The following is a 23,911-nucleotide window of genomic DNA, read 5'->3' on the forward strand; positions in this document are numbered from 1 at the left end:
CGTGACGCATGAAACTTTTATCCGCGCGGTTAACTAGTCGCGTCGCGCGGTTTTTCATCGGTTCCGTTGCTTGTTATTAGCGGTCACCGGTGGCATTAGCGCGAGACCGTAATTCCACGTCTGTTCTAGTTACCTTATGTTAAACAGGAACGAGGGACAAGAGACGGGGACGGTAATTTGTGATCATTAACCGCGTCCTCGTGGAACCGTTTAATCCGAACGAAATTCCGATTTCCATAACTGGATGAACCGACGATGAAAAAGAGAAGCCAGGGGATGCGTCGCGCGTAAATGCAAAGATCGAAAAAGTCGTTTACCGAAACAGGTGCTGCTACCGAACAGATTTATTCGTTTCTTTACTTATTTATGGCTTCGGTACTTATATCGCGTCGAGAAACGTGCATATAGGGAGGGAATACTGACTGCATTAGCATTGTAATTGTCAAACGTTGCTTCAGAGGCGACAGACCACCCTGAAGGCTCCAAAAAATAAATTTCTTTCTACAATTTCTTAATACTCACATTTAGCTAATAAACGTATTTTTATGTTTATAATTCCTCGTGACATAAATGTCTGCCATGATGTTAGATCTTGCGATTAAATTTTCATACTAAGTGGAAATTGAATTTAGCAAATATCTTCCTTGAAGGGTTATATACTAATTGTAACTGGACATTCAATCCTTTAATTACATCAATAATGTCTTCAATATTGTGTATATCGAACGATGCAAATCGAGGGTGACGTCATTTTGCCAAAGGGTGGTCACAGGAAGGACGCGTCGTTTGATTTGTTGCGAGCCTCGCAATTAGCAATAGCCAAAGGTGGCGAAAAGTGGACGCTTAATTCGATGGAAGTCGTTAACAGTTCTAATACGATGCGTTGGCGCGTCTTATCTTTCGAGAGATCAATAAACCTGCTGCGAAACGGGCCGGGGAAAACTTAATATGCGCTCAATTCGAGCATAATCGTCCTTAATCGTTGTCATAATCGTCTTGCAAAACTCGCGAGCGTGAGACCTGTAATTTTTACACTACTGAACATTAATCGATGCCATAGAATTTTGTTCTCTTTAGTTCTGTTTCTTTAGTTTATTTTGTTCTGTTTAGTTCTCACTATGTTGGTCTTTTGAAGGGGAAGAGGTGAATACTAAACTTTTTATTTTGAAACAAAATTATGAAAAGTTGTCATTTACACTTTTCTAGTCGATATTAAGTTTTTCGAGCGAACGACACTCGTTTTAATTTTTAGAAAGTGGAGTTTGAAGAAACTCTAACTTCCAATCGTTATTTTTTTTAATTAATTAGTCATCCGTGTAATTTACCTGGCGAGTAAAATAAGGAAATGAAAACGAAAGGTCTCGATAAATGAACGAAAACTTCGTACGCGAGTGTACGTATACAAAAATATTCAATGTATTTCGGAAAATGAGTTTTTACAACGCAATGTTGGTATCAAATTGTTTTCGTCCCGCGAAATTATAATAAAATAAATAAACACCAAAAGGTACAAATATCGATCCGAAATATGTCTACGTAAAGTGCAAATATAAATAAAATAGATGAATTAAATTCGTTGTTCATGAACAATGGTCCTATCGTATGGTAAAGTAATTGAATCCTTTGGATTCACTATTTTTTGATTTCTCATTTACTTCCCTATAGTCGCGTTGCTTTTGACGCTTTTTTCGCTGATGTTGAAATTGGTCACCGAAGAAATTCCAAGTCGAAAAAAACTCATTATTATAAGTCGCTAAAAAAAAAATATACACGTCGACATAATTAATATATTAAAGTATTCAAATTCACAAGAGACAAAGGACCACAAAATTTTTAGGAACACAAATTTACATAGGATCACGTCAACAGATACAAATGTAAATCAGCTACAGTCAACTACAACGCGACGATTAAGGGCCACTAATTCTAAATTAGTTAGTGCACAGAACGAAAACAATTTACAAAATGTTTCATGTATTGCATAGTATAGTTTAAAAAAATTTACATTACAAGGAAAGTTTCCATTTGTTAAATAAAACATACATGAGACTAAATCTTTAAACGTTGATTACCATATTAATTTACGTCAATGAAGAAATTAGTCAATTCTTTTACTTTTGAATCCTATCACCCCCCCTTTAAAAATATTATTCTTCGTCCAAATTCATTGTTAAATACTAATATTATGATTGAGTGAAAATAATAAATTTTACTGTAAACATTCGAGTCCTTACACAATATTTCGACACCTCCACCATAAACAGAAAAATTACACAGATGTTAGTGGAACCTATTGGGTCCTCCTTGATCCCTAATTACTTTTTTCCTCCCACAACCCTTGCTCTTCCCCACGTCACAACAGCGAGAAGAATTTTTCAACATCCAAACAAGGACAAACGGTAACAAGATTCTCACATACCTAATTGCGTGTGGTCGGAGTTCCACATGATGGACTTGATTGGCAAATCCTTTTCCACCGGCACCGCATCCACAAAGCGATCAAGGCTCGCGAGAACCGGCATGATGGTATATTGTTTATGTTCTTCCCAGTACGACCATTGAACGACCAGTTCGCTGCTGAGCTTATTCCAAGCCAAGTTCTCCACCGCGCCGTAAAATTCAACGACACGATAACTCTGACAATCCAACTTGTTCACGTTCCACAGTGACAGCGAAGCGTCGCCCAAACCACCACCTATGCATAATAAGTCGTTTTCGTGCGGGTGCCAGACCATTGCCTGAAATTATACTTATCATAATCGCGTCTCAACGATACACGTCCTCTGAAACGTTTACAATCACCCGTCAATATCTTCGATCAACGCCTGAAATTATATTCAATAACGTCCCAACGATGTGGAAATTTACAATTTCCAGAATTTACATTTTCAGGTGAAAATCGGAGGTTACGGGTTGATATTCCTGTTAAAACTAAACTTACTTTTACTGGTTCGTAATACGTTAGGTCGAAACACGCTATCACGTCTGGCCAAACAATAAGGCGAACGGTCGAGTCCATAGCGGACGACACGAGGTATCGATAGTTGCTCGAAAAGCTAAGCTTCAATATTGGCGCGGTGTGCGCGATTGTCGAGTTGACAAGCTCGCCACTTGTCGCCAAATATATCGAGATCAGGCCATTACAGCCTCTGCAAAACAAGACACACTTTTCAGAATCGACCTTGTCGCCGTGCAATTTGATCTTTCAACTTTGGAAAGGAGACAGATTGTTTTTGAAATCTTTGAAAACTTCAACAAAAGTGCATCTGAGTGGCAAACGGTACAGTAGTACAGTAATGATTCTTAAAATGAACATGGTTCGTTGGGAGGGATAGAAATGTTCAGCTTACGAATTGCGCCTAAATAAATACTTACACGACAACGTGTTGGTCGTTTTTCGACCAGCAGACACAACGGGCGTAACACTGTGTGTTCAATTCGTTCACGCAGAAACACTTCTTGCTCCATGTTATCTTTTTCGTCCGTAAGCAGAACACTTTTGTGGAAGACGTCAGCGTGCATATGGCTAGCTTGTCACCTGTCAAAATACGCTTGCATCTTCGTTTCAATTATTATTTATATTGTGAATAATATAGATCGATGACGGTTACGACGTTTTGAATTTAGAATACAATTTAAGCTATTGCACTTACATGTTACTTGTCTAAGATTATATCTATTTCGTTACTTGTCAAAGAATATCAGAGTTATTTAGTAAAAATTTAATGCAATTACTTCTAGCTTTGAATATAATTGTATATGCACGGACGAACCATCGTTACTCCATTTCAGTGCGCAGAGATTGCTCGATTTCACGTTTTCCAGATATTTCGTCCCTTCGGATGTGTAGAGGAGAACTATCGAGTTCCTAGCAGCCGTCGCGATCACGTCTTTCGAGCTCCAATCCATAAAATTGTAATTAGATTCTGGAGAAACAAAGAAAAATTCGATGGTTCGCGCCAGGCTCAGTATTTCTTCTCATATTTTTATTTTACATTCAAATATTCAATATCGAGATTTAACTTTGTACGAGAACGATCGAATTTCGATAGTTCACTCTTTGAGCATTGCTTCGATTGTTTTAAATCCTTATTTAGAATAAAAGAAAAAATAAATAAATTCTTTACGAATTAAAAAGTACGGTCAAAAGTTGGACCAGAATGTCTTGAGCAACTTAAATGGACGCGTTTAAACGAAGTTTATAAAAATGTTCTAAATGTTTATTTGAATTATTCAATATCGAAATTTAATTTTGTACGAGAAAGATCGAATTTCGACAGTTCACTCTTCGAGCATTGCTTCGATTGTTCTAAATCCTTATTTAGAATAAACGGAAAACTAAATAAATTCTTTACGGATTGAAAAATACGGTCGAAAGTTGGAATGTCTTACTTGAGCAACTTTAATGGACGCGTTGAAACGAAGTTTATAAAAATGTTCTAAATGTTTATTTGAATTCTTACGTAGCGTTCTCGCCAATCCAGATACATCTAATATGGAGTCTATAACGTGTATTCCAGGCCTCTTTCGTGGCTTTGCTTTCCACATTCCGTCTGCGATGCATTCCTCGTTCCACAGGTCTTTAGGTAGGCCTGTCAAGTTTCCGTTTAACTTGTTTTCCGGAGATACTTGGTTGCCACGCATCACTCCTTTCTGTCTCAGACCTGGTATAACGTTTTCCTTCACCATTAATCGGTGCATGTTATTCTTTCGCCATTTTTCTGACAGAGAATCCATCTGTAGCGTTCATCACAATTTTGCATAGTTAATTTCGAGCAAAACTTCTCGATAGAAACGATAAAATGAGTAAATATCTTGGTTACGCTACTGGCAAAAGTGATTGGAGAATGTTTAGTTAATACAAAATAATTATTTTTCGTAAAGAAAAACACTGTTCTTATAAATAGTTTGTATCTTCTCCAGGAAGAGGCGAAATGCAAACACGAGTTTTGTGGTACGTCAGAGATAACTAATTCTCGATTCTTCTTCATTTTCTCAAGACGTCACGGGCTTAATTAGAAATAGATTTATCGCTCCTGCGGTAATTACGTTCGATCGATTAGGCGCTTAAACGCGAAAAATTGGAGCCGCTAACGATCGACATCGTTGCTCATCGCAACGATCGTTTATAACATATTCATCGATGAAGAAGGCTCAATGACGCGATATATAATAATTGCGTTTAACAATGACGGGATTTAATACAGTTTATGCGCGAAGTAACCAGATTAATAAAATAAACAACAGAGTTAAATTCTCAAAGCGAATAAGTGTCACTAACATGGCATATTTTACTTCGAAGTTGTAAAAATTATTTACATCCATACTTGTATAGATTGTGAACAAATTAGTAAACTTTAAAACTGTAAAGATTTACCTGAGAATCGATCGAACACACCGGATATATAAATATACTCGTGTTTTAATTTTTTATTAAACAAAGTTACGAAGCTTTATTGTAAAGAAATATTTAAATTGACCGAAAGATAGTAGAAGATAACCAAGTGATACATATATTATCGATTAAAGCAATTTCGGTATGAAATTGACAATATTTCGAACTTATCGAATAATCTATTAAATTTATTTTATAACATTCGATTTTAATTCCTCGAGTCTTTACTACTTTAACGATCATTTCTTACGATAATCCGATATAATCGATATCTGTATCGATAGTTCCGCCTTTGGTGCGCGGTGGTGAAAATGATGCAATTTCTCGAACGCCACGCGATCGTTTCGATTCCCTTCTTGCTTTTGCCTCAACGATATCGATTTCATCGATATCTCGTCGGTGCTATCGATATATCGAATTATGGATAACATTCCGATATAATCGATATCTTTATCAATAGTTCCACCATTAAAATTTTATCTCGAGAGAAGGAATAACTGTAAGTCTATGATTCCCGTGATCCTGTGATTCGTTTAACGAACTCGTCGACTTCCTCGTCCGGTTTTGTCACGAAAGTAAGCCGTGTTACGCAATTATGGCTATAAATCGCGTCGAGGAACGTTGTGCATCGATGAAGCTATTCGTAACGATCCATTAGGACAACCGTGATCAACCTGTGTTTATATTAAATTAAACTACAAAGTTTCACGACAAAAATTGCCAGAAATAAATTTAATTTTTAACAAACTTCGTTTTTAATTTATTTCATTTTTCTTCTACTTTATTCTGTCATACAGGTGTTCGCGTCGTTACTAACCAGTATTTAAAAGAATTCTTATTCTTATTTTTATTAAGTATAAATCTCTTATCAGTTAGGCAATTAAAGTACTGTTGCACCGTATTTAGGGTACCCAATTGGTATTGATCTAGTCCTCTAGTCGATATTCGAGACTATTAAGAGTTCTAAGCTTCGAAACGATTTGAATCTTCGTGCACGTAAAAAGTTGAAATTATTTCATAGTTGAGATTCCAATATCGCTAAATAAGAGTAAAATGAACCGTGCTTGTCGGATGTCAAGCAAGGAGGTAGCGTAACAGGCTCGCCTACGAGGACGGACGCAGAAAAAGGACGAAAGGCGAAGGAAACGCGAACGATATTACTATATCCCCGTCAGATATTATAGTAATGGTGAACGTTATACACAGGAAATTAATATATCCCGAGAATACGTACCGATGATTTTCAGATTCGCATTTAATTATAATTCTTCTTCGTTTTTTCTCAACTTTCTCTTTGTCACGATGGCATCAGAACGCAGTCAAGGTGCATCGATTATGAGAAACGAACATCGATGATCCAATTAAAAGAGTTTCCTTTATCAAACTCATCTTCATATTTGCTTTCACGATGCACGAATCAAAGGAACTAATTAGTTTCGCCTTGTTTAAGGGAATTGGTAATCTCAGAACCGTATAGATAATGAAAGCATAGTTTCAGATTTATGGAGCAAAGTTTATGGTACGAATAACCCCAAAGTAAAGCTTACCAGAAAATATGAACTTATAGAAATAACAACTAGAGATTTGAATCTATTTCCATATTGCAACAATAAAATAATTTTTTTGGGACGTGCTATACAACTTGACACATTATACATCCGTGTGTGCATTCATTTATTACGATTAATGCAACGAATGATATTTATTTCAAATAAATGAATCTCACGAATTGGCAGCAACTTGGAAGATTCTCGTTTGCATAAAGGAGAAAAAAGTTTATCAACAAATTATTAGCCCATGCAGAGTCACAGGAACAACTGTGCTATACAACTTGACAGATTATACATCCGTGTATGCATTTATTTATAACGATTAATGCAACGAATGATATTTATTTCAAATAAATGAATCTCACGAATTGGCTTAAACTTGGAAGATTCCGTGTTTGCATTAAGGAGAAAAAAGTTTATCAACAAACTATTAGCCCATGCAGAGTCACAGGAACAACTGTGCTATACAACTTGACACATTATACATCCGTGTGTGCATTTATTTATAATGATTAATGCAACGAATGATATTTATTTCAAATAAATGAATCTCACGAATTGGCTTAAACTTGGAAGATTCCGTGTTTGCATTAAGGAGAAAAAAGTTTATCAACAAAGTATTAGTCCATGCAAAGTCACAGGAACAACTGAGCTATACAACTTGACATATTATACATCCGTGTGTGCATTTATTTATAATGATTAATGCAACGAATGATATTTATTTCAAATAAATGAATCTCACGAATTGGCTTAAACTTGGAAGATTCCGTGTTTGCATTAAGGAGAAAAAAGTTTATCAACAAACTATTAGCCCATGCAGAGTCACAGGAACAACTGTGCTATACAACTTGACACATTATACATCCGTGTGTGCATTTATTTATAATGATTAATGCAACGAATGATATTTATTTCAAATAAATGAATCTCACGAATTGGCTTAAACTTGGAAGATTCCGTGTTTGCATTAAGGAGAAAAAAGTTTATCAACAAAGTATTAGTCCATGCAAAGTCACAGGAACAACTGAGCTATACAACTTGACATATTATACATCCGTGTGTGCATTTATTTATAATGATTAATGCAACGAATGATATTTATTTCAAATAAATGAATCTCACGAATTGGCTTAAACTTGGAAGATTCCGTGTTTGCATTAAGGAAAAAAAAGTTTATCAACAAACTATGAGCCCATCCACAGTCACAGGAACAACTGTGCTATACAACTTGACACATTATACATCCGCGTGTGCATTTATTTATAACGATTAATGCAACGAATGATATTTATTTCAAATAAATGAATCTCACGAATTGGCTTAAACTTGGAAGATTCCGTGTTTGCATTAAGGAGAAAAAAGTTTATCAACAAAGTATTAGCCCACGCAGAGTCATAGGAACAACTTTAATAGATATCGATAGTAATTTCGAGCTTCCAATCAACCATCGAGCAGGGCCAATTACCCGCTATTTTATAGTTCTGGAATTCATGTAGAATGGAAGAGGTGATTTGATGCGATGTTTCCAGAACAGAAGTTCTTTTTTCCGGACTATTTTCCCGACGTCTGAGAACAGTAATTTCCGCAAGGCGAGTTATTTCCCCGCCATGATTTCGATCTTATCTCTATCGATTATCGAAGATTACATACTCCCATCGATAAACACGAACGAGATCGTGCCCACATCCGGACGGCCTTTATGCTAATTCGACGCTTGACGCATGCACGTTGTTCCAACTACCGTTCAGGAACTTTTGACGCACGATTAAACATTTCTTAATATGTACTTTCAACGGCTGTCGACTCGTAAATCGATAGTTTAATAGAATTCGTAGAAATTGGTATTATGGTTAAAATAGTGGATTGTACAAATAGGAATATGTATAGCTCAATTAAACTGATTAAAAATATCAATGAACCGCTTAAGCCTTCTTTCAAAACCACCTAGGCGCAGTAAAATGTATTTACGACGTTTTGTTTCGATAAATTATCGAAGGAGATAATTAAAATGAAACGTTCGACTGCGAATGTTGGCCAACGAAACTCATAAAATACGAAGGAACCGTGCTAGAAAATCTCTAAATAATCCAACGTGGCTGTGTAAAAAGTAACTAATTTGAAAGTAATTTACTCATGGAGAATATTAATCATACCTGGTCAAACACATTGAGCTCGTGCTCCTTTTCTGGATCGTGTGGACGCTTTTTCGTAAGATTGTAGTTCGCCGCATCGAAGTTGTATTTGCCTCTTTGCACTATGAATCTGTCTTCCGAGTAATTCTTTTTCCTGGCAATACGCGTAAAGACGGGATGGTAAGTGGCGGCTGGTAACTTTGCGTCTTTCTGAAAAATATAAAAACAACGTTTCAATTAGTGAAAAATGTTACGAAGCGTAAAATAAAAATTCGAATACTGTAGCAATAATCCTTTGGAACCACGCAAAATTTCAACTATTGCACATCGTGTACAGGTTTATAAAAACCTCTGATATTTAATCATTTATATGTATAGTTGTTGAATAGTTTAACGACAATTTCTCTCTTTTCTGTCAATAAATAGTTTCCAAGCATTAAGATAGCCTCGATTGTCCAAATTCTAATGGCGTCGTGAATTTAGAAAATTGGACAACAAAAGACAATGTAAAAAATTTCACTTATTGCACATCGTGTGCAGGTTTATAAGAACCTCTGTTATTCATTTATTTATATAGTTATTGAATAGTTTATCTACAATTTATCTCTTTACTGTCAATAAATAGTTTAGACAACAAAAGAGTCACTTTTGGAATAATCTCCCATACAATTTAGAGCACTTACATTAGGTGACTTGGGCTAGAATTACAGTGGATTTTATTTTCTACCGTTTTTGATACGAATAATTATTTTGAAAAAAAAAAATATGTATCCGATTGTTTCGACAAGAAAGAGACGAACAAGTTACCATTTCATCGAAAATTAAAACGACATTAAAGACATCGGAAGACAAGACAATTTTAGAAAGTTGGACAACAAAGGAGTCAGTTTTGACTTAATCTCCCATACAATTTAGAACATTTACATTAGGTGACTCGGGCTACAATTACAGTGGATTTTATTTTCTACTGTTTTTGATACGAATAATTATTTTACAAAAAAAATATGTATCCGATTGTTTCGACAAGAAGGAGACAAACAAGTTACCATTTCGACGAAAATTAAAACGACATTAAAGACATCGTTGCTAGAATTAAATACGACACTAATGAAATATGAGGATTATAACTTCCAGAGTCCGGACTTGGATTTTCGAACGTGCAAACCTGTATTTATTAGTCTCGGTGCACCGTGGCGTTCGAGTCTTATCGCGAGAAATTCCTATAAATACGCCTGGGCCCTTCTTCTGCTGCACGAACGGCCACGAGCAACGCGCTTCTGCCTGGATTTCCGGGACGATACTTTAAACGGGAAAGCAGAAAGGTGGCATCCTAATTCCGAGTTACGATGGCGTTCCCTCGAGGCCGTTCTCTCGGCCGTAACGGTGAACGATCGTCCATTTAAATCGTCCGTATCGCGATTTATTGCTCTTTGCTCCTGGTTCTACGTCATTCCGTTTCTTGCGAGGACCGTTCCTATAATTGGTAGCGTGCAGTCGCCTTTTTTCCTCCCCGGTGAAGCTCCGGTAAATTTCAACTAGCTCTCCGAATCGATAAACACCCCTCGTTCCAACCCAACGGCGAAATTGGTAATTTAAAAAAACATTAACCAACGTTGGTACAAAAAAAAATACAATATTAGATTCTTATTTCAATAGTCGACGAGATTCACTGCCGCGTTTACAAATAGGGGGGTGCTATTTCACGCGGAGGAATTGAAAAATGGAATCCTCAAGATACGCCAAAAAAAATTAATGTTAACGTTGGTATAGGAAAATTAATATTAACGTTGGTATAGGAAAAATACAAAATTAGTTCTTATTTCAATAGTTGAAAGATTGACTGTCACGTTTACAATTGAGGGGTGCAATTCCACGTGAGGAATTGAAAAATGGATTCTCAAGATACATCAAACAAAATTAACATTAACCAACGTTGATATACGAAAAATACGAAATTGGATTCTTACTTTAATACTTTACGAGATTGACTGTCGCGTTTACAAATGGGGGGTCCAATTTTACGCGGAAAAATTGAAAAATGGAATTCTGAATATACGTCAAAGAAAATTATTATTAACCAACGTTGGTATAAAAAAAATACAAAATTAGATTCTTCTTTTAATAGTTGACGAGATTGACTGTCGCGTTTACAACTGGGGGGGTGCAATTCCACGCGGAGGAATTGAAAAATGGAATTCTAAAGATACATCAAACAAAATTAACATTAACCAACGTTGATATACGAAAAATACGAAATTGGATTCTTACTTTAATACTTTACGAGATTGACTGTCGCGTTTACAAATGGGGGGTCCAATTTTACGCGGAAAAATTGAAAAATGGAATTCTTAAGATACGTCAAACAAAATTAACATTAACCGACGTTGGTATAGGAACAATACAAAATTAGATTCTTATTTCAATAGTTGACAAGATTGGCTGTCGCGTTTACAAACGGGGGGTCCAATTTTAGGCGGAAAAATTGAAAAATGGAATTCTAAAGATACATCAAACAAAATTAACATTAACCAACGTTGATATACGAAAAATACGAAATTGGATTCTTACTTTAATACTTTACGAGATTGACTGTTGCGTTTACAAATGGGGGGTCCAATTTTACGCGGAAAAATTGAAAAATGGAATTCTTAAGATACGTCGAAAAAAATTAACTGAATGAGGGTTAGAAATTTTTTAAAAATTGTAAAAATAAAAACGACAATTTTAGCTTTCTTAAGAAAAAATGAGGAAAGCAGCATATAGCATGATTATTATATTACGAAACTTTCAATAGTCTAAAAAAAAAGTTGTTATATATAAATACTTTTTATTAAATCGCATGCATAAAAAGTATCAAAAATGTCGACGAAACGAAATTAAATTCCAAACTATTTGAATCGACAAGAATCAAATTGAAGTATTCAACAATTTTGTAAACTGTTCTTTTCGCTAACTTTTATTATTTATTATATATTTGATTGCAAATATCACCCAACATCGAATAACAAATATGAAACCCTATAATTCTTTTGCAACGTGCATATTGGAAACGTAGTCGATTGAAATTAAAAAATTTGTATTAAATTTATAAACGTTTTGTTAGGCGAAATACATCGTTTGTACGAGTGTGAAGGGTAAGTATAAAGGGAAAAGGGTCGTGTATAGATCTCGAGTTCGAAGGAATCCTGCGTGTAGCAACCCCTTCAGCACCTTGCAACAGGAGATTCCAGCGTTAATATTGGTCAGACAGGTTTAGTAACGTGGTCTAGACAAGACTTCAACAGTGGCCGGTCATCTTCGCTGGGGGTCCTCTGTGTTTCCGACGTCTGTGGGAAAATATTACAGAATTTTCTACCGTGTATTCTAAGGCAGCTGTTTGGTATTTTTAGAGCTTAGCTTCATGCAAATCGGACGTTAGGTGGCTCGATTTATTGGCGTCACGTTGCTGAAGACTGAAAATATCAGAAGCGTTCGTGGGACACGATTTGAGCCCCAGCCACCTAAACCAGTAGACGTTAACAACGCTTGTAAACTAAGGAAATGTACAGCAAGTTTCATCGAGCAATTATCCAGGAGTAAAGCGTGCACCTGACCATCATTTTACACGATTTTACAGCTGCAACAGATCCGTTCGCAATTACACAAATTATGACTGATGCTTGAAACGATTCCGATCGAACCAATATTGATAACGATGAAAACGCTACGTCGTAAAATCGTAGATCATCGCTGATTCGATTTTCGTGCGAACGAACCTTTTAATTACTCGAATAGAAATTTTCTTGGCAAACAAACAGAAACACTCAACGCGCGTTTTACGAGCAGGTTCACCGGGCAAGTTACCGTGGGCGCTCGACGATTGATTTACTCGGACATAAAAGAAGATAACTCATCGTTAGAATCGACTGTACTGTGCGGAGATGACTTGCTGGCTAAGCAGACTGATTGGCTGCACCGTAATAGCGCCGCCTTTGCTCCGCGGATTATACTACAATTCCTAAACGTATCGAGACATAGTACGGATAGAGTCACGGCGACATTGGCGTAGGCTCAAAATATCGGCTGTAAATATTATACGGCGGTAATAATTCTGAAGAGGAAAACAATAACGAGACATCTTTCCACGGAATTAACAATCCAAAGTATACTGGCCACAATGTCCAATATATTGTATCACGAGTTGCACATGCAAAGAAATGAAAGTCAAACTTATCGACGATCAATTAGCAAATTTCTGAGATATAAGAATCATCTTTGGTGGAAAGTAATTTTGCTTTAACTCTGCATGGACCAAATGTTTTTCTTAAATATAAACTTGCATTTACTTTGATATTTCAGGTTCTTGTCAACCGTCATCAATATTGTTATTGGTTATCTCAGAGACATTATATATTAAGTGTACAACTTTGCTTCCGCCGTTTTTCCCGAAATCTTTCGGCTTCAACTCGTACGGCATTCCATTTTCTTGCTTCTGAATCATTCCAATGGCTTTGAGGCGTCTTGAAATGACTTGTTGAGTCACTCCCAATGATCGTACCAATTCTCTTTGAGTTTGACACGAGTCGTGATCAAGTAATGCCTCCAATTTTACATCTTCGAAAACCTTTTCTCTTCCACCGGTATGCCGGTTCTCAACGTCAAAATCACCATTCTTGAAGCGTTGAAACCACTCACGACACGTTCTTTCACTAATAGCGGCCTCCCCATAAGTATTTGAGAGCAGTCGATGAACCTCAGACGCAGATTTCTTCATATTGAAGCAGAAAATTAAAACCTCTCGCAATTCACGAGAATTTGGATCGTAAACTGGCATATTCAATCGAGAATAACTTTATGATGCAGACACAAAGGTGTAGACATTATTATCGCAATATCCGTAAACAACCACTAACAAAAATTCGACGTCAAATGCATGGAGGTGGATTAATGGTTTGGGTTAGGTGTGTTCATCCGACCTTAATATCATCGAGAATTGCTGGACAAGTAGTATATACTGACGGCTGACAATTTACAAATATAAATGAATTAAAAACTTGCATTACAACTGAATGGGGAAATTTAGTTCAAAGAAAAATTAAAGAATTATATAATTCTTTACCTTAAAGGATGGTGCAAGTCATAGAAAACAAAAGGAGGTCGTACACATTATTAGAAAAATATACTTTAGTATATACAGGGTGTTCGGCCACATCTGGGAAAATTTTGATGAGAGATTCTAGAGGCCAAAATAAGACGAAAATCAAGATATCAATTTGTTGATTAAGGCTTCGTTAAAAAGTTATTAAAAACTTAAATTAAAAAATTTCAAACCATTCACAAAAAAATTATTTTCGTTTGCGGGGGTTAATTACAATCATTTTTGGCCAATAGACATACCCCCGAAATCGTATGCACTTTCGAGAAAAAAATTCGAGTAGATGCTGAAAGTCGACAAAATTAAAAAATTTCAAATTGCTCTAAAAAAATTATTTTTGACTGTGGGGGTCAAGTACAATCATTTTTAGTGGATACACATACCCCCGAAATCCTAACCATTTTCGAGAAAAAAATTCCTAATCGAAAATGTAATTTATGGGCAGAAATGTTGCCCGAAAATTTCATGCAAATATTTAAAATGTCAGAACTTCTAAACGGATTGAAGGATTTTAATGTTTCAAACGGCAAACGACGCGTATTTTAGCGAAGAATATGTAGAGATTCCAAGAATATTCGAATAGTTGTTCCTTAACTGCGTAAAGTGAGAAAAACCCCATAAAAATAGCCCAATCTTGCTATGGCTATAACTACTACAATAGTGAACGTATATTATTGAAATTTAGTAGAGAAGTAGAGCTCATAGATACCTACAAAAAAGTATTAGACAACTTTTCTGTAGAGCGTTAACCAAATTTATTAAAAGTGAAAATCAATTTTTAAGAATGCCTAAATTTTTCGGCGAAATTGAAAAGTTTCAAATCATTTTGGAAAAATTATATCTGGTAGCGGGGTTCAATTGCAATCATTTTTGGTGTATACACATACCCCCAAATTCCTACGTACTTTCGAAAAAAAAATTCTTTTCAATTCTTTAAAAATTTCTGTAGCAACACTTTCTGTGTGGCCGGAAATGTTTCTATAACTTTTTAACAAAGCCTCAATCAACAAATTAGTATCCTTGATTTTCGTCTTATTTTGACCTCTAGACTCTCCCATTAAAATTTTTCCCAGACGTGGCCGAACACCCTGTATATTGTTATATAAATTACGTATACCTTTGTTATATGAAACATATAATTGTGTTATATAAATTATATATCATTATCTTTGAAGTGTCCTATCATCTTGTCTGCGTTGGATTATGTCTTTCTCTCCCAACTAAGAAACCTCATTGAAGCAACGTCAATCTATGTCATGTCTACATATTTATGAAAGATACGTTTTACATATCACTAAACATTTTCACGCCAACATAATCCTAACACAGGAAAATAAAGATAACACGCGTGTGCTATCATTTTGCCTGGCGATGTACTATCATACGACCTGAAAGTTACACGGGCCCATAAAGGATTAACGAAATATGGAGAAGATACTCCGGTTATTGAAACGAGAGTCGAAGGTGGTGTCGATGGTCTCGTTGGAGCGTTTTCATCAAGCTGTGCATGCTGTCGAGCGCGACTCTTATCAAAGGGTCGGTGAATGAAATAAAGTCGTCGGCGCTGGCGTCGTCGCCAGGCGTATTTTCCGCTCGTGAGTGCCCCGCGGCGTTAAACACGCGATGACGTTAAGGAAGCAAAGGAGAGCCTTGGGCCCGTCGCGGCGCGCCGCGGCGAACCCATCGGGCCATTAAATGTTGTACGCCCGGTAATTTATGGAGTGCGAGAGAAGAAACGTAACCACCATCTCTGTCCAAAGGTACACATAATGCGACCCGGCGCGTCGCATAAGAGCCGTCTTCTCCTCCTCTCTGCAACCCCCTCGCGCGTCAGGCATTTGCATAAAGCTGTACACGGAGACGGTCACCAGAAGGAAAGGGCGCCCGGAGATTAAACGTCCGAGATTTCGCCGGACGTTGGGGCTCTTGCACGCTACTCGCGCGGAAAATCCGACCGGAATACTAGCTTATCCATTTAAGACACGATCCTTCATCTGCGCCTTCCATACCTCCCCTCCTTTCCCATTTTTGCTACGCCAAGACATCCTTTATTCGTGATTGTTCCACGGTGGAACGGTTAAACATTAAAATTAAACGCCATTAGGACAGTATTGTCTAGACTGTCACTTATTAGGCCTTTTTGATGAAAAAAATACTATACATGCTTATAAGATGAATAAATATGTTGTATGTATGTATGTATAAATATAAGATACCTATATGAAGGTGTCGATAATGAAGAATTAAATCTATGTACTTGTTATTCGACATCTAATGCTAATTAATACTAGGTACGTATTTCTAGAATATTTGTTAAGAATGTATATAAAACCACATGCCCCAAATCCTGTAACACAGAGAGCCGTAGACCATTAACAAAACACATATATCGATCTGAGACAATTTATTCTCTTAAAAACCCAAGAAAATATATTCGCAAAATTTCAATACAAAACAGCCTACCTACCATTTAAAAAAATATCACAAAAAGGCCGAGAAAATGACAGCCTGGACAGTAATACCCTTTTAAACCCTATCTTGGTAGTCATTGCATGTACGTTAACCCTAAAATTGTAAACGAAACTTTGTTTTTGGACAATTGTAGACTACGTAACTTAAAATTTGTCTCAATACTTATTTTCGTAACCTCCCTAAAACCGATGTTTCGACTTGAGAATTAATTGTTTTATTTCCATAGTGTTAATACTCCAATGCACTTTTAATTATGAGGTCGAATTTTTGCTATTACAAATTCACTATTACTCTGGAAATATGACGATGAACCATCGCTAGAAAATAAATATCTTTTGTTCTATACTCGGTACAAAGATATTTACTCCACAATTTGTCTTCCTACGAAGAATAGCTTGAACCCAGGGGTAAGTAAACTTCAAATATATACCTCTGGACCGTTAAGGGTCGAAAGAAAACAATCAACAGCAGATTATCTTTCCTAGTTTTCACCGTTCCCAAGACCCCTGCACTACGAGTTTCTTGGATAACGTTCGTGTCAAGTAAAATAATCCAGACTCGCGATAAACCGTAACAGTTTATGGAAGAACATAATAAAATACAAGTTGAAAAGTGCCCTAAGTACAATTACCATTATCAAACTAGAGGGCAAGTGGAAGATAGCGAAATTCCAGTTAAACTGGTAGCATATCTTGGTGGCATCGTTGATTAAAGTCAACTACTATCGGCTGATACGAGCCGAGGATCAAAAGTCGAGGAACGCAGAATAAGTCCCAGAGATCCAGAGAGGGAAACTATTGTCTGGCTTTTCCTTGGATTTTTTAGTCCGTTTCGGACAACACTTCGTCCTTTTGAGCCTCTTCCTCTTCCCACAGTCCTACGTAATATCAGCTGGAACCGGTTAGCAGATGACATCGTGCACGCACACCGCATCGCGTCGCGACGCGTACGCGTCGCATGCACGAACTTGTTTCAGGCGCCTTTCTTCCTTCTCGAGGTACACTGCACCACCTGCAGCTCGATTCCACTGGGTCAACCTCGCAGGGGGTCCTCCTCGAGAAGGGGTTGCATCGCGTCGTTCCAAAGGATCGCACAATGGCGAAACGAGGAACGAAGGGACAGTAACAGCCACGCAAGGTTCTTAAAAAGTTGATGTCCTCCGTGATGGAACACGGAAAGGCCATCACCCGAGATCCTACAGCCTTTTCTACGTTCCGACAACTTCCTAGGGTCGTTGTTTCCTTTATTCCATGCTCCTCCAGTCACCTTTCGTTCCGGGATACTCGCAAAATACCGCCAAACAACGTCCTTTTGAGTTCGTTCAACGAAATTTGTGACTTAAAACATAATATTTGTACACTGGCAAAACGAACTAAAATATATCGGTCGAAGGGATAAAATCCACTCTCAAAATAGAGACAGTAAAACGTACTTACTCAAACGTATCGCAAATTGTTAAGCCTATGCACTCCAAAAATTAATTTTAATACAAGTAACTCCAGAATGCAGTTTTGTGACGCCATTTTAAACAATATTAAAATTGTCCTTTTCGTAATTTAAAATGTTTGTAATTCAAAATTTCTTCATTTGTTTCGTTAATTATATTTATGTTGTTATACAGGGTGTTCAGCCACCCCTGGACAAAATTTTAATGGGAGTTTCTAGACGACAAAATAAGACGAAAATCAAGAATACCAATTTTTTGATTGAGGTTTCGTTAAAAAGTTATTAAAGTTCAAAGTTCCGCCTGTAGAACGGCAATTTGTCCACCTACTTGAATTTTTTCTCGTAAGTGCGTAAGAATTCGGGGGTATGTGTATTGACCAAAAGTCATTGCAATTGACCCCCGCAACTGAAAATAATTTTTTTAGAACGATTTTAAATTTTTTTATCGCCGAAAAATTAAGGCACTCCCGTCAATTTTTCTTAAGAATTCGTTTTTGATTTTTAATAATTATGTTTGATGCCCTACAGAAATGTTGTTTAATACTTTTTTGTAGGTACCCATGAGCTCTACTTCCGAAAAATGTTTCATTTAAATATATTCACTATTGTAGAAGCTATGGCTGTTTGAAAATTAGACCATTTTTATGGGGGTTTTCTCACTTTGAGAGGTCAAAGAACTACTTTTCGAATATTTTTGGAATTTCCACGTATTTTTCACCAAAATATGCGTTGTTTGCATTTTAAAACTTTAAAATCGTCCAATCCGTTCGGAAGTTATGATGTCTCAAAGATTCGCATAAAATTTCGGGGAACCATTTCCTTAGATTATATTTTTGGTAAGGAATTTTTTTCTCGAAAGTGGATAGGATTTCGAGGGTATGTCTATTCGAAAAAAATTATTCTAATTGACCCTCGCAGCTAAAAATAATTTTTTCAGAATGATATGAAATTTTTTAATTTAATTTTTTAATAACTTTTTAGAAATTTATAGTCTTGATTTTCGTCTTATTTTGGCCTCTAGAATCTCCCATTAAAATTTGCCCAGAGGTGGCCGAACACCCTGTATATTAACCTTAAATCGAGTTGTGGTAGATATTACGTATGTCGCCATTGGGGTGCAAAGGATTAAAAACGTTGGAAAGGTGTAAACGGACGAAGTTTATACTTCTCATGGCGAATTTCACTTGCATTTGTTTAAATCATACATTGAAAAATGAGTTTAAGAAGGATAAGTTCTAGCAGACAAATGTATTTTCTCTATATTTATTAGCAATTCATTTAGTAGGAAATAATTTCGAGGGACGAGAGTTTGGGAAAACCATGTTTGGAGGCTATGTTTACTTTGATCCTGTCAGAAAATGGCTGTTGCGTATTTATGAATAATTCAACCGCGCTGGTATCGCGTATACAGGAGAAACAAATTAATGGCATAAACGTAGCCCGCGCATGTTGTACTCTTCATTCCGGAACGTCAAACACTCTGCATATGCATCGACGGTTACATACACAGGTGCAGTCGTACACGCGAAGCGGAAATCTCTGATCTAAATATCAAAGATGCCGACTCTGCGATTCGTTGCCTCAGCTAAATGTTTTTTCCCCGACGAACAAATTAAAAAAATGCGTATGCGTACGATGCACTGTCAGCGTGCATGTCAACAGTTTTGCATTTGGCAATTGCAGTTTTCATTTTTATAACGTACCGTCTGCTTTCTATCTTTCTTTTTCTAATTATCACCGAACTATGCAAATGGTTACTTTATAAAACCATTCCAGTTTTTATTGTTTACATAATAACATTATTCCTTTAAAACATTTTCACTCTTTACCTTTGCTTGGAAAACCTTAAAATGAGCGATTTATAAATACACAAATTTCTATGAGTCTGGGTTAGGTCTGTATTAGGGCTTAACGCTTTTTCAGATCATCACAGGTTCAAAAATAAAAATAAAAATTTCCAGAAGTTTTGTTTTTCGTTTAAAATGTTATTAAATTCTAAAGGATTTCCAATTCGAAATATTTTCCAGCCCTAATTTCGACGCTTTAAAAGCAACGTTTTCTAATTTCCAAATACTTATCTGTAATATTATTTGGTGTTGTCGCATCAGAGGGACAAGTAGAAGACTTATGAGCATGATTAATCTAAAAATTGAAAAAACAAATCGCACGTACGGCCGTCGATATTGGTAGCACGTTCGTAGGAACAGGTTGTTCCGCTCGCGAATCAGAATATCGGCCTGTAATACAGATATTGAGTTCACGCACAGCGGGCGTGGATGGAAAAATCGGTTGAAAAGAAACGGTGGCTAATGAATTAGTGCTGTCGGTATCGGAACGGTCGTGCCTACGTGCGACAAATTATGCTGATCGTATCGTAAAATTCTAAGGAAACGGCTAAATGCTTATTAGAGCCACATACGCAGGCGTAGGTGTAATATATCACCAAGTGAACCGTAACGACATTTATGTTTTCATACTTCTAACGATCAAAGTCATCATTTTTATCGTTTTACGATGGCATTCTTGTGGCAACTGGGTCAACCAGCAGCGAAACAAAGTATCAGTTGTTTGTCGTTGGGTTTGTCGGGCCCTTGTGTCACAACCTCCGCAGATCAATTAACGTTTCAGGTAATTACATGGTCACCGATCTTAACGAGGGCTCGCTTTACTGGATCGTCGATCGTTATTCGCGATAACAAGACAATAGTTCTCTTACGAGTGAATCGGAATAGTAGAACGCGCGAAATTTGCCAACAAACGAAGTCAAACGGTTCAAATCATTTCCCACGCTAGGTGGATTTCAAAGTGTTAGATTACAATCGTTGCTAAAGATAGCCTAAAACTGTTGGTCACGATACGTACAAACACAATTTTCCAACGGAATCAAACCTACGGTTAATATGAAGAAACAAATGTTACGACGATGCTCAACGTATGGCTACCGATTTTCATGTTTCTTAAATTGTTCTTTAAATTCCAACACAAAATGCATCTGTATAGTGATATTTTAAGGCGTTTGTTACAGATTGATTAGAATGATCTGAATTTAAAGTAGTTTAGTCCAGTTCGACGTTCTGGAACTTGCACAACTAAATTGTTCTTTAAAGTCCAACACAAAATGGAGTCTCTAGATGTCTTTTTCGATGCACCTGTACGGTGACGTTTTAAGGCGTTCGATATAGATTGATTCCAACGGTCCGAGTGTAAGATTCGATCGAACTGGTGTAACTCGTTGGAGAAGTTGGATTTGAGACCGAAATTGCGCGATAGTCAAAGCATCAACGTGGTAGTTTCTCCGACTTAGGCCATGGGCAATCTAGTCTAGCCACGACGGAGCGTGTGTGTGACACAATACAGGAACAACATCGATCTCCCTCCACTTTCGACACCGGTTACAACCGAGACATTAGATCGTACGTTAGACACGACGATTGGCTCCCGTTGAACGCGAAGAGGTTGGGCCCAGGTGGGCCATCAGGTTCGCAGGGGGGATCCAGGATGCGATTGGCAGCAGGGAAAGCAACGGAAGAAGGGGGCAACCTGGCTTGGCAGCCTCAGTACGATCGTTGTATTGCATCAGGGAGTACAACGAAAGAGGAGGATTGCTTCTACTCCGTGCGACATGTTCGAACGGTGGAAGATCTCTTCGAGAGATACAAGAAATGGTAGGCAACGCGAAAACTCGGAATATTACGATCCTACGGGTGGAGAATTCACCTACATCGAATCGAGCCCCGAGAGACTCTCAGGTGAAATCTGGTGAATTCTTGAGCAACGGTCGAAAGGATGAAAATCTAAACAGAATCGAAGAGAATGAACAAACACCGAGTAAATTGGATTTTAATATGGTTTCTTGGTTATCCAGGTATGGAAAAAAATGTTCCAGCGATTCTTAAGGTACGAGCTCTGCGGGGCCCAATGAAACTAGATACTGCAGATCATGGCAATTTTGCAGCAGTTAACTATTCGCGTAACGACGCGCGGTTATGCAAACGTTTCGAGGCAAGAATGCTTAAGAAACAAATACGCATTCCGTGGAAATCTTTCACAATGAATTCGTACCCGTTGCCGCGAGCTTGGCATGGATTGGCAATTCCAATCATTCAGAAACGAGAATTTAAAAAGGGAAATCGAGAGTTTTCCAACTCAGATCCTATGTTTCTTATCGTTCTATTTTACGGCAGTATTAGATATGTTTAAGACTTTGGTGGAACATGAAAATAAGAAACTTTTCTTATCTCACTATATTTAATTAAAGGGGTATATGGATTCCTTGATATCGATAACAATACCTACATAATTTATACGAAATTTCTATATTTAGTTGTTTCTATATGAAATGGATAACGTTAAGGGAGTATTTTAGTGTGAATCTTTCAAAAAATCGATTCGTTTGTTTTTGTATTTTCTTAAAGAATATAATTTGAAAAATATATCTGCAAAACCTTATGCCTGAACTCCTAAAATTATCGTTAAGTTATAAATATATAACGGTTAAGTTAACGTCATCGTTATAGAGATACGAAACTTTAAAAGCATTTTTCTCGAAACTATGTTTATGAGAACGGTGTCCATGATATCTCAAAATCGACTTGACCGATTAAAATTTTACATTCACATTCAGCACAAAATTAGTATTAATTGTCGACTATTTTCACGTGTTTCCATTCCAAACAAAATTGTTAGAATAGTGAACGACCTTTCTCAAAAGCGACTATGTTTGAGACTATGCAGTGCCGCCAAAAAATTTTCAAATCTCGCTAAAACGTGCATAAATAAATCATGTAGCTGTTATAGTTTATTTGTAAAAAAATTCCTCGAGAAAGTTAAAAAAAGAGCGCGTTTCACGCTGGAATAGTCCCTGAAACGAAACAAATAAATTTTCTTCGTTCGGGAGGGGGGTTAAATGGGCCAGAGCGCGGTTTGGCCGAATTCCCACGTCCAGTTCTGTGTCCTGACCACAGCCAACTCGGCAGTCAAACGAAAAGAAGAGATTCGCCAGCAACACGAGGGGGCAACGCGATCGAAAGGGGGGCGATCTCCTCCACAAGTGATGTAAGGAGGGGGTTGCGAGAGTAGCAGCTAAGCAAGGAGGTTGGGGGAGCAAGAGGAGGGGGCCAAGAGGGGGGATCGAGGGGCAACGGCGAGGAGCGAGCAACCACGCACGGCATCCTTCCTTCGAAGCCAAGTGAAGCGGCCGAACTGGTCCTGAAACACGGTGCAGTGCTCGAGCGGATCGTGGCGTGTCGGGACCCCGGTTCCGGGGCCCGGCGTCTGCAGCCCTCAGTCGTTCGCCGATGCCCCGACGAGGAGGAACGCCGAATTGTCCTAGGGCAAGGTCATTCCTCGGGTGTGTGCTGTGCCCTGAGAATCGAGGAGGCTCAGCGTCCGCGCACGCCGGGTCTCGCGCGTTTCAGTGTCCGGGCAAGTGTGTCGCGATCGATGTATGCCACGGACGATCGAGGATTCGGGATCGATAGGGGGATCGATGGGAGCGAGACGAACACCGGAGGAGATGGGATACCTTCTGGCGCGGGCTCGGAGGATACAGTGAACGATATTCGGTCAGTGACTCGGGGCGAATTCGATGGACCCAAATCCGGGGACGAGTTCGACGCCAGTGTCTTCCGACGCGCGACGAGGATAAATCGCGTTTTCGCCCGTATCGGCAAAGTGGACGATTAGGCGAGAGCAGGACGAGCAACCGGGGGGGAGACTCGTGGAGAAGAAAGACGGAGAAGCGAAAAAAGAGCGGTCGAGAAGAACACGGACAGGATCG

At 37.8% G+C, this 23,911-nt stretch overlaps 1 protein-coding gene across 1 annotated transcript in view; it reads right to left on the reverse strand.

The window, feature by feature from the left end:
* Positions 1-1,476: 1,476 nt before the first annotated feature.
* Positions 1,477-23,911, reverse strand: part of LOC122400400 (protein cortex) — a 231,717-nt gene continuing 209,282 nt past the window's right edge. Inside the window, exons 2-8 of the mRNA XM_043401851.1 lie at positions 9,102-9,290; positions 4,464-4,737; positions 3,774-3,926; positions 3,376-3,538; positions 2,942-3,149; positions 2,420-2,738; positions 1,477-1,753 (exon numbers count right to left, since the gene is read on the reverse strand). Of these exons, the coding sequence (XP_043257786.1) occupies positions 1,596-1,753; positions 2,420-2,738; positions 2,942-3,149; positions 3,376-3,538; positions 3,774-3,926; positions 4,464-4,737; positions 9,102-9,290 (1,464 nt within the window). The 3' untranslated portion in view covers positions 1,477-1,595. The remainder of the gene's footprint in view (positions 1,754-2,419; positions 2,739-2,941; positions 3,150-3,375; positions 3,539-3,773; positions 3,927-4,463; positions 4,738-9,101; positions 9,291-23,911) is intronic.

This window comes from Colletes gigas, unplaced genomic scaffold (genome assembly GCF_013123115.1).
Source record: "Colletes gigas isolate AHSC1104 unplaced genomic scaffold, ASM1312311v1 Colletes_gigas_Sc00017, whole genome shotgun sequence".
NCBI lineage: Eukaryota > Metazoa > Arthropoda > Insecta > Hymenoptera > Colletidae > Colletes > Colletes gigas.